The sequence below is a fragment of the Lactuca serriola genome, chromosome 8 (genome assembly GCF_051521515.1).
Source record: "Lactuca serriola cultivar US96UC23 chromosome 8, Lser_US96UC23_V15, whole genome shotgun sequence".
Taxonomy (NCBI): domain Eukaryota; kingdom Viridiplantae; phylum Streptophyta; class Magnoliopsida; order Asterales; family Asteraceae; genus Lactuca; species Lactuca serriola.
This window is the reverse complement of record NC_136415.1, coordinates 103,140,011-103,151,527: the sequence shown is the minus strand read 5'-3', so window position 1 is coordinate 103,151,527 and position 11,517 is coordinate 103,140,011. Positions and strand designations below refer to the sequence as shown.

The following is an 11,517-nucleotide window of genomic DNA, read 5'->3' as shown; positions in this document are numbered from 1 at the left end:
CTGAGGTTATTTGAGGAGCGCTATTTGGTGGATTTGGTTCCCATCCCGTTGCGGGGGAACAAGGTGATTATAGGCATGGATTGGTTGAGCCCTAATGGGGCGGTGATAGATTGCACACAATAGCTAGTGCGGATCAGGACCCCGAGTGGAGGAGAGTTGGTGATCCACAGCGAGAGGCCACAGCGTGGACCTGCAGTATGTTCAGCAGTGAGAGCTAGGCGCTACCTTCAGCAGGGTTGCGCGGGATATGTTGTGTATGTTATGGATACCCGGGAGATGGGTAAAGCGACGGTGAGCGAGGTTCCAGTGGTGCGAGACTACACTGATGTTTTCCCGGAGGAGCTTCCTGGAATACCTCCGGAGCGTCAGGTAGAGTTCTGGATCGACCTAGTTCCTGGTGCGGCTCCGATAGCCAAGGCACCCTATTGGTTGGCTCCTCCCGAGATGCAAGAGTTGTCTACGCAGCTGCAGGAGCTGCTAGACAAAGGATTTATTCGACCGAGCATTTCACCCTGGGGATCCCCGATCCTGTTTGTAAAGAAGAAGGACAAGTCGCACCGGATGTGTATAGATTATCGGGAGCTGAATAAGGTAACGGTGAAGAACCGTTACCCACTCCCGAGGATTGATGACCTCTTTGATCAGTTGCAGGGAGCATCTTGGTTCTCCAAGATCAATGTGCGTTTAGGTTATCATCAGATGAGGGTCAGAGAAGAGGATGTACAGAAGATCGCGTTTCGGACGCGCTATGGCCATTATGAGTTCGTGGTGATGCCGTTTGGGCTCACCAATGCTCCTGCCGCGTTCATGGACCTCATGAACCGCGTGTGTAGACCGATGCTGGATCGGTCTGTGATAGTTTTCATTGATGACATATTGGTTTATTCCAAGACGCACGAGGAGCACGAGGAGCATCTGAGAGAGGTTTTGGAGACCTTGAGGAGGGAGAGCTTGTACGCCAAGTTCTCCAAATATGAGTTTTGGTTGCGCGAGGTGCAGTTTCTTGGGCACCTCGTCAACCAGAACGGGATTTTAGTAGACCCGGCCAAGGTGGAGGCCGTGATGAGATGGGAGGTTCCGAAGCCTCCATCCGAGATTCAGAGTTTCCTAGGATTAGCAGGTTATTATCGGAGATTCATTCAGGATTTCTCCAAGATAGTTGTACCCCTGACACGGTTAACTAGGAAAGCCGTGGTCTTTCGATGGGGGCCTGAGCAGCAGGCAGCGTTCGGGATTCTGAGGCAGAGACTGTGCGAGGCGCCAATCTTAGCCCTGCCCGAGGGCGTAGAGAATTTTGTGGTATACTGTGATGCGTCTATCTCGGGCTTAGGCGCAGTATTGATGCAGAGGGGACATGTCATTGCCTATGCCTCGAGGCAGCTGAAGCCTCACGAGGCGAACTACCCAACACATGATTTACAGTTGGGGGCGGTGGCTTTCGCCCTCAAGATATGGCGGCATTACCTCTACGGGGTTCAGTGTACCATTTTCACGGACCACAAGAGTTTGAGGTACCTCATGGATCAGTCGAATCTGAACATGAGGCAGCGTCGGTGGCTGGACGTGGTGAAGGATTATGATTGCAAGATCCTTTATCACCGGGGGCAGGCCAATGTGGTGGCCGATGCGCTTAGCCGCAAGGCGGCGCCGATCAGGGATATTTGCATGAGGATGACTGTGGTGACTCCCCTGTTAGAGCAGATTCGGGAAGCTCAGCAGGAGGCTATGAAGGAGGAACATCGGAAGAGTGAGCGAATAGTGGGTCAAGTCACCTCCTTCGATTATGATAGCTGAGGGTTATTGGCACTACACCGTAGGGTGTGGGTGCCGTATCACGGAGGCGTGCGCCAGATCTTGATGGAGGAGGCGCACAAATCCCGATTCTCTATTCATCCAGGGGCGATGAAGATGTATCGGGATCTTTGCCTAGACTATTGGTGGCCCTGCATGAAGCGGGATGTGGCGTGGTACGTCGAGCGGTGTTTGACTTGCAGGAAGGTCAAGGTCGAGCATCAGAGACCGCACGACAAGATGCAGTCGTTGGATATCCCGTTGTGGAAATGGGAGGATATTACGATGGATTTTATCACAGAGCTTCCACGGACGGCGCGAGGAGTAGATTCGATTTAGGTCATCGTGGATTGGTTGACCAAGAGCGCCCATTTTATTCCGATTCAGGAGAGTATCTTGGCCAAAAAGTTGGCCGATATCTATATCAGGGAGATAGTGGCGCGGCACGGGGTGCCACTGTCAGTGATATCATATCGAGATGTACGGTTCACTTCCAGGTTTTGGAAGAAGTTTCATGATGATTTGGGCACTTGTCTGCATTTTAGCACTGCCTTTCACCCGCAGACGGATGGTCAGAGTGAGCGGACCATCCAGAATTTGGAGGATATGTTGCGGGCATGCGTGCTAGACTTCGGTGGTAGCTGGGATACCTATCTTCCCTTGGCTGAGTTCTCGTACAACAACAGCTACCACGCGAGCATTGACCGTCCTCCATTCGAGATGTTATACAGTCGGAGGTGCAGGACCCCGATATGTTGGGATGGAGTTGGCCAGAGGGTCATGGGGAGCACTGAGGTGGTGCTCAAGACGACCGAGAGAATCCAGCAGGTTCGGAGCAGGCTTCAGACTACGCAGAGTCGGCAGAAAAGTTATGCCGACAAGCGTCAATCAGACTTGGAGTTCCAGGTCAGGGATATGGTTCTCCAGAAAGTGTCGCCTTGGAAATGCATCATTCGATTCAGGAAGCGGGGCAAGTTGGGCCCGAGATACATTGGTCCGTTCAGGGTGGTAGCCCGGTTGGGCAAGGTGGCATATAGGCTGGATCTGCCAGTCGAGCTCAGTCAGATCCACATCACCTTCCATGTCTCCCAGCTGCAGAAGTGTCTAGTGGATGATTCCGCGGTGATGCCGCTAGAGGATATACAGGTTGATGACGGTCTGAATTACATTGAGCACCCAGTCGCAATCCTCGACCGGAAGTCGAAGGATCTGAGGAACAAGAGGGTGGAATTAGTAAAGGTGCAATGGCAGCACCGAAAGGGTTCGGAATGGACTTGGGAGCCGGTGGAAGAAATGATGGAGCATTACCCCGATCTGTTTCAGGATCGAGCAGCAGACTTCGAGGACGAAGTCCAAAATAAGTGAGGGAGATTTGTAGCACCTGGTTCCTGGTACGTAAAAATTTATCCAAGTATTTTACATTTTAGCCTTGGACTCGGCGCGTTGTAGGCCTGACTCACCGAGTAGAGACGGGTTTGGGGGCACGTTAAAGTTGGCGACTCGGCAAGTCCACATTCTGGACTCGGTGAGTCCCCTCTGTCTGATGAAACCCTAAATTTCAAGGGTTTGCACCCTATTTAAACCAACCTTATGCGCTCCAACCTCGCCCCCTTCACCCTCAGAGCTCCCAACATCGTTCAAACCCTTATTCCTTGAGAGATTGAAGTACTTTGGTGTGTTTCTTGAAGATTTTGAGAAGAAAGAAAAGTAGATCAAGAAGAAATAAGGAGGCCATGCATCCTTGTGCTATCTCAGCGATTTCCTTGAGGTAGAACTCGGTTTCCCTCTGTTGTCATGCTTATAGTCCCTTATAGCTCCATGAAAGTCCTTCTTGAGCCTTTCCCCAAGCTTGAATGTGTATTAGGGTTTGGAATGAGTTGCTTAGCCTCTACATCTAGGCATGAATGAGCTCCAGGAGCTTGGATCTACTGCTTTTATGGAGCTATATTGCATGAAAGCCCTAGATATACCCTTTTAGTGCATTTTGAGCCCTAATACCTTCTTTGGTGATTATTTACACGTAGAGTTGGAAACTTTACGTGTTATTCATGCCCTAGAAACCCAGATCTATGAATGGCATGAGCTGGATTCAAGTAAAATCGAGTATATAGTATTTGCATGTGACAGACTCGGCGAGTCGTTCATCGGACTCGGCGAGTCGAGTCGCGAGTCCCCGAGTTTTCCGCCTTTGTCATGTTTGCGGAGTGGAATAGTGAGTCATGGGGTGTGACTCAGTGAGTCAGAAGCCAGACTCACCCATGAAGGAACTCGGCGAGTCAATGCCCTGACTCGGCGAGTTCAAGGCAATCTTCTTGCCTCAAGAACAGACTCGGCGAGTTGTTCATACAACTCAGCGAGTAGGATGAAGGACTTTTGGCCTTTGGTTTAGAAGGAAAGCTCGTCGAGTCAATGCCTAACTCGACGAGTAGAGACGGGCTTATGGTCAGACAAAGGGATAGGAACTCGGCGAGTTGGCAAGCCAACTCGGCGAGTCGGGTCAACTGGCAGTTGAATTTGACTTTGACTTTGACTCTTGGCTTGATTAGGGGTAAATGGTCATTTTACCCTAAGGTCTATTAGCAGTATTTGACTGAGTGTTTTGTGGGGATTATAGCCGGAGGATTTCCGAGGCAGCAGCAACAGCAGACAGTCAGTTCCCACACAGATCGGTAGCTACTTTGAGGTGAGTTACCTTCCAGTAGCGGTGGGTCTACGGCCACAATGCCGGCCCACCAGTAGGAGTTGTATGATAGATGATTGTCTCTGTGATACTCATCTAAGGTTGCTACTACCTGTAATATTTTTATGTGCTAGTATGATATGATTATGTGCTATGTGTTATGTGGTAGTAGTAGGGGGTGAAATAGTCCACAATATCCGGTCGTAAGGACCGAAGGGGTAGGTCGGGCACCCAGATATGCCCGGCAGTATCCGGTCGTAAGGACCGAAGAGGAGACCAGCACCCAGATATGCTAGTCAGTATCCGGTCGAGAGGACCGAAAGGGTTGGTCGGGCACCCAGATATGCCCGGCAGTATATGCATGTTATGTGATTATTTGGTATGTGGTACAGAGGGGGAACTCACTAAGCTTCGTGCTTATAGTTTTCAGTTTTGGTTTCAGGTACCTCTTCTTCAAAGGGGAAGGAGCTGACGCGGTAGCGGTACATCACACATGTGCTTTGTTTTCCGCATTATGAGATCTTCCTGGGGATTTGTACTCTGACACTTTTATGTTTTATAAAAATGTTTTCCAGACATGCAATATCTTTTGTGAAATGATATGACCGTTGAATGTTTTATTCCTAATGTTTTGCTAAGTACATGTTTTAAAAATGAAATTTTTGGCTCGTATTTTTGGGATGTTACATTACTTTTTTCTTCCCTGATGGTTATGCTCTCAAGGTTTGAACAACCGAATGGATTATTAACGTAATAGAAATTAAATATCCTCCTACTTTTCTTCATACTTGTCATCCTATCGATGTGAAATGATGACAAATATTTTAAAATATTATTAATTTTATCAAAATATTATACTTGTGACCATTTCACAAGAAAAGGAAGATAAATAGAAAGAAAAAATATAACGATATTTAATTTCTCTTCACATAATGATGCTCTCGGTCACCTCCCATTAAATGCTAGAAGATGGCAGCAAGTAGTTGATGCAAGGGTGTTCAAGAGGAAAATACCAATATTCCCTCACATGAGGGTCGTATGGGTGTGTTCTAACTAGAGAAGTTGATTGTTACAAATTGCCAACCATAAGGAACTAAATAGTTACAATTTTCAAACTAGGACTAACAGTGTGAATTTGGCCCAACCATAAGGTGTCAATTTAGCAACACTCTTCATTTATTTTAAGATAAATTACATGTCTTACTGTTTGATATTATTATAATTTTTGTCCCTACAAAAATGGAATAAATGTAGGGAAATAGTACACAAGAGTTACTAAGGTTTCATTTTTTTTTTTTCAATTTGACACTAAGGTTATTTTATTTGATTTTTCGACACTCTATTTTTTTGTTCTAGATTGAATATTTGAAACCGTAGTTTTTTTTTTTTTTTTTTTTTTTTTTTTTTTTTTTTTTTTTTTTTTTTTTTTTACATTTGAAACCGTATAAATCAAGGTTCTAAATAACATTAGACGCGGCTTTGGCGCCAATATCAAGCCTCAAGCTTTTACGAGCCATAGCAAACTACATCGTTTGTAAGACATGACTTAAGTCGACAATTTTATATATAATTAAAAAAATTATATATTTTTCTACTATTATTTATTTTTATATGCGTATATGACTTATGATGACATTGTGTTAAAGTTTTGTGTCAATTACAAGCCTTTGAGTCATGGTGCGTTGTTGCGAGGTTTTTAGAACATTGGTATGAATGTATTTTTTTCATTTAAAAACTACATTTTTGTATAAGTATAAGGTCTTGCGTTACCGTATCATCATATCATATTAACACCACATAACCAAATAGTATATAAAAAATATGGTTATAATATAATTAATATATATGGTTTTTAAATATGAAAAATATATTTATACAATTTCAAATGTAATAAAAATTATTTATATGGTTTCAAATGAAACAAAAACTGAACAAAATTGAAAAAATAAGAAACAAAAAAATTGAGTGTCAAAATTAAAAAAAAAATGAAAAATTAGTATCAAAATTGAAAAAAAAAAGTGTCTTTTATAATATTTTTTCAATTTTGACATCTTAGCATTCAATATCAGAATGTCACATCATCAAAACTGACATATTATCATATCACGTCATCAGACAATCGGGTTGACTGACCAAGTCGTCGGAATTGTAACAAATTGAAAAAAAAAACATTGTCAAATTTGAAAAAAAAATACAATATTAAATTAGAATTGTGATGTAATGTTTTCTTCTAACTATATTACCATTATAGATTTATCTTTTAATTTATTTATTACTAGGTGTAAAACCCGTATATTACACGGATTGATTAAATAAAAGATTAAATACTAAAAACATTAAGTACTTTTTTTAAATAAAATTTAAAATAAGGAATGAAGAAACTATTAATTACATTCAATGTTTTACATATTACATATATAAATATATAAGTATTATGTGACTTTTTAATTTAAAATTTCAAAAAACCTACAAATTGACATGTAGATATTATTATACTTTTTGTCCCGACAAAAATGGAATAACTGTAGGGAAATCATACACAAAAGTCACTAAGGTTTCATTTTTTTTTTCAATTTTGACACTAAGGTTATTTTATTTGATTTTTCGACACTCTATTTTTTTGTTCTATATTGAATGATTGAAACCATAGCTTTTTTTTTTTTTTTTTTTTTTTTTTTTTTTTTTTTTTTTACATTTGAAACCGTATAAATCAAGGTTCTAAATAACATTAGATGCTACTTTGGTGCCAATGTCAAGCCTCAAGCTTTTACGAGCCATAGCAAACTACATCATTTGTAAGGCATGACTTAAGGCGACAATTTTATATATAATTAAAAATTTTATATACTTTTCTACTATTATTTATTTTTATATGCGTATATGACTTATGATGACATTGTGTTAAAGTTTTGTGTCAATTACAAGCCTTTGAGTAATGGTGCGTCGTTGCGAGGTTTTTAGAACATTGGTATGAATGTATTTTTTTTTCATTTAAAAACTATATTTTTATATAAGTATAAGGTCTTGCGTTACCGTATCATCATGTCATATTAACACCATATAACCAAATAGTACATAAAAAATATGGTTATAATATAATTAATACATATGGTTTTTAAATATGAAAAATATATTTATACGATTTCAAATGTAATAAAAATTATTTATATGGTTTCAAATGAAACAAAAAACTGAACAAAATTGAAAAAAATAAGAAACAAAAAATTGAGTGTCAAAATTAAAAAAAAAAATGAAAAATTAGTGTCAAAATTGAAAAAAAAAAGTGTCTTTTGTAATATTTTTCAATTTTGACATCTTAACATTCAATGTCAGAATGTCACATCATCAAAACTGACATATTATCATGTCACATCATCAAACAATCGGGTTGACTGACCAAGTCGTCGAAATTGTAACAAATTGAAAAAAAAACATTGTCAAATTTGAGAAAAAAAAACACAATATTAAACTAGAATTGTGATGTAATGTTTTCTTTTAACTATATTACCATTATAGATTTATCTTATAATTTATTTATTATTACGTGTAAAACTCGTATATTACACGAATTGATTAAATAAAAGATTAAATACTAAAATCATTAAGTATTTTTTTTAAATAAAATTTAAAATAAGGAATGAAGAAAATATTAATTACATTCAATATTTTACATATTACATTTATAAATATATATATATATATATATATATATATATATATATATATATATATATATATATATATATATATATATATATTATATGGCTTTTTAATTTAAAATTAAAAAAAAGTTATAAATTAACATGAAAATATTATTTATTTTATTCTAAATCTAAAAATATAATAAAATAACAAGTGTTAAAAATTATGAAAGATTAACCATGTAAAAAAAAAAAATCGAAGACTTATAATTTAATAAAAAAAGAAAAGAAAGAGTAAATGAAGTAACGTAGAAACAAACAAACGAAAAAGAGCAGAGAGGGAAGCTTCAAAAGCCAAGAGAGATGCTTTCCGGTTCTGAACAATTCTATGGTCAGTTGGTCACTGCTACTGCTGTCGCTACAAGTCCAAGATCAGGATAACAATCTTCCCGTTTCCCCCAATTAATATCATTATTCTATTCGCAAATCCAATCACACCTTAACAACTATTTTCCTTCATGATCCTGACCCCTTCTGCTGATTTGCCGTCTTCAACAACAAGACAATCCTTTTGTAGTTTTTTACTCAACTCCATACACCCTTCTTCAGATACACTACACTTTGAAATCTCCGATAATATGTTATTCTGCTTCGATCATCTCGGCTTTGTCGTTAGTCACCTCCCCTTTTCTCTGTTATCTGTCTCGATATTTGAAGACAAACAAAAAAAGTTATTGGTATCGGAGAAGCTAGTTTCTCAACTTACTCGCCATTTTATCCCTGCTAATGAGGTATTGGAGGATATAGAGACGATAACGATTGGATAAGGAGAAATGCGTCGCCTACTTCAAGGTATTTATCATGATTCTCATTGTACATTCCTAGTTTGTGCTTTTTTTAGTTTTTATTGAGTAAATGCGCAATTGGAGAACTTTAAACAAGCACCTGGTGTGCATAGATTTGATATAAAAAGATATCTGATTCACTTACTCTTCAAGGATTTGTGTCGTCTTAAGTTGGGATTTCAATGTTTGAGCTATATAATGAATTCCTATTGTCATGGAATTTCAAGAAAATGATCTTGTTCATCTTCTAAAAGACATGGGTTAACAGCTTACAACTTGTTTACCTTCTTTCTTATTCAAAGTAGTCATTAATATTTAAAGTATACAGCATTACAAGGTTCAAATTTAGTACTATAATCCATGTCAGCTTCTAAGACACTTGGTAATTCAAGATTCTAACTGTATGTTAAATTAAACTGTAATGAAGATATGTCCATAATATTATCGAAAGTTGCTTACTTGATAAGAACAGAATATTATCTTTCTTTAAAGCAGAAGAAACACTTCAGGAAGACAACTTATCTATGAAGCATCACACATGGGGCGTATTCTTCATCATCGGAGGCTTAGTCTTGTTCCTAATTTTGCTGATTATTATTTTTGCCTTCCGGAAATCAATCAGAACAGCACAACTAGGAAAGTGTGTAAAACGTGAAGACAGCTGTAAAGGTTGTATTTTTATCTCAATATGTTTTCCATATTCTATAATTTATGATCTTTAAGGTTCTTTGTGCATTGATAACTAAATATTCTCTTGAGAACTGCAGCTGCAAAAGACTATTTTAGTGGAAAACTTCAAACAATAAGCTATTTTAGCTTTCGAACATTAAAGGAAGCATCTAAGAATTTTGATGAGTGTAATCTTCTTGGAGAAGGTGGATTTGGACCTGTGTATCTGGTTCGTTCCCTTGAAATCTACTTTGATCAATATTATATATATATTGAAAAAATTATAGCCGATTGGTTTAAGATTAAGTAAATTAAAGTGGTTTTTTATAGGGTAAGTTACAAGATGGAAGATTGGTTGCTATAAAAAAACTCTCTCTTGAAAAATCACAACAAGGAGAAGAAGAGTTTCTTGCAGAAGTGAGAATGATCACAAGCATACAACACAAGAACCTTTTACGCCTTCTTGGTTGTTGCTCTGAGGGACCTCAAAGAGTACTTGTATATGAATACATGAAGAACAGGAGTTTAGACCTCATTATTTATGGTAGTATAACACTATAATACACCTTAAATTCAATTCTAACATCATGCATTAGAGTTTAGACGCTTATTTTGTTTTTAACCATTGATTCTATAAAAATAGGAAAAAGTAACCAATACTTGAATTGGAACATGAGATTCCAAATTATATTGGGAATTGCTAGGGGTTTACAGTATCTACATGAAGAGTCACACCTCAGAATTGTTCATAGAGATATTAAAGCAAGCAATATTCTCCTTGATGGAAATTTTCAGCCAAGAATTGGAGATTTTGGTCTTGCTAGATTCTTCCCTGAAAACCAAGCTTATCTCAGTGCCACATTAGCTGGAACATTGTAAGTTTTTTTTTTTTTTTAATCATTAAGTGTTGTCTAAATAAAAAATATTTGAGAAAATGACAAGGTTTTTGTGATTTGTAGAGGTTATACAGCCCCTGAATATGCAATCAGAGGGGAATTATCTGAAAAGGCTGACATTTATAGTTTTGGAGTTTTGGTTCTTGAGATTATTAGTTGCAGGAAAAATACTGATCTTACACTGCCATCAGAAATGCAATACCTCCCGGAATATGTAATTTTTTTTATTTACAATTCATTTAATAGATTCAAATTCTTCCAAAAAAATTCTACAATCCAAATGCCTTTTCATTGTTAACAACAACACACACTTGATTGACTAGTTTGCATGTTTTTATGATGCAAGGCATGGAAGCTATACGAGAGGTCAAAATTGATTGATCTCATAGATTCAAGAATGCAAAAAGATGGTTTTTCAGTAAAAGATGTTATGAAAACAGTTCATATGGCATTATTATGTCTTCAATCTCATCCAAACATAAGACCAGCAATGTCAGAGATTGTGGCAATGTTGACTTGGAAGGTCGAAATGGTAAAATCACCATTAAAACCGACCTTCTTGCACCATAGACAACAACCAAAGGGTGAAGTTTCTCGGGAAACTATCTCGGATAGTTTTCCTTCTACTCTTGAAACTGAATCACCTTCATTGACTCAACCTCCAAACTCTAGAGATTTTGATGTTGGTGAAAGTATAGTTTAAAAAATGGTGGTTTATGATGACAATTTGTTTATGTTTGTTTGATTTGTAAATGTGATTCAAACTCAAAACTTGTAGTTATTTTAAATAATTTCTAGCTAAGGTTTGACCATTTTTTTTGTCCTTTAATACTTATTTATTCTTCTTGTGCATTGATTGTAAGCTTGTAAATGAATAGCAATGTATGGTGGAAAGGGTAGAAGAAGAATGATATATTTGTGTATATAACTTTTAGCAGACACAACTTTTTCAAAAAGAAATAAAAAATAAAACCTTTTAGCACACATTTAACCAC

General features: G+C 37.8%; 1 protein-coding gene and 1 long non-coding RNA gene across 3 annotated transcripts; one reads left to right on the top strand and one right to left on the bottom strand.

Moving 5' to 3' along the window:
- Positions 1-8,355: 8,355 nt before the first annotated feature.
- LOC145070492 (uncharacterized) lies at positions 8,356-9,535 on the bottom strand. The gene is made up of 2 exons (XR_013689964.1): positions 9,417-9,535; positions 8,356-8,811 (listed from the first exon to the last, which is right to left on the bottom strand). It is a non-coding gene; the product is annotated as an uncharacterized LOC145070492 (long non-coding RNA).
- On the top strand, positions 8,805-11,450 carry LOC145070491 (cold-responsive protein kinase 1-like). 2 transcript variants are annotated; one of them, XM_079017435.1, is made up of 7 exons: positions 8,805-8,964; positions 9,453-9,626; positions 9,725-9,855; positions 9,957-10,170; positions 10,270-10,501; positions 10,586-10,736; positions 10,869-11,450. In XM_079017435.1, the coding sequence occupies exons 1-7, from the start codon at positions 8,946-8,948 to the stop codon at positions 11,223-11,225; spliced, it is 1,278 nt and encodes a 425-aa protein (XP_078873561.1). In that variant the 5' UTR covers positions 8,805-8,945; the 3' UTR covers positions 11,226-11,450. The 2 variants fall into 2 exon arrangements, with proteins under 2 accessions (XP_078873561.1, XP_078873560.1); XM_079017434.1 differs by having other exon boundaries at positions 9,450-9,626.
- Positions 11,451-11,517: the final 67 nt, after the last annotated feature.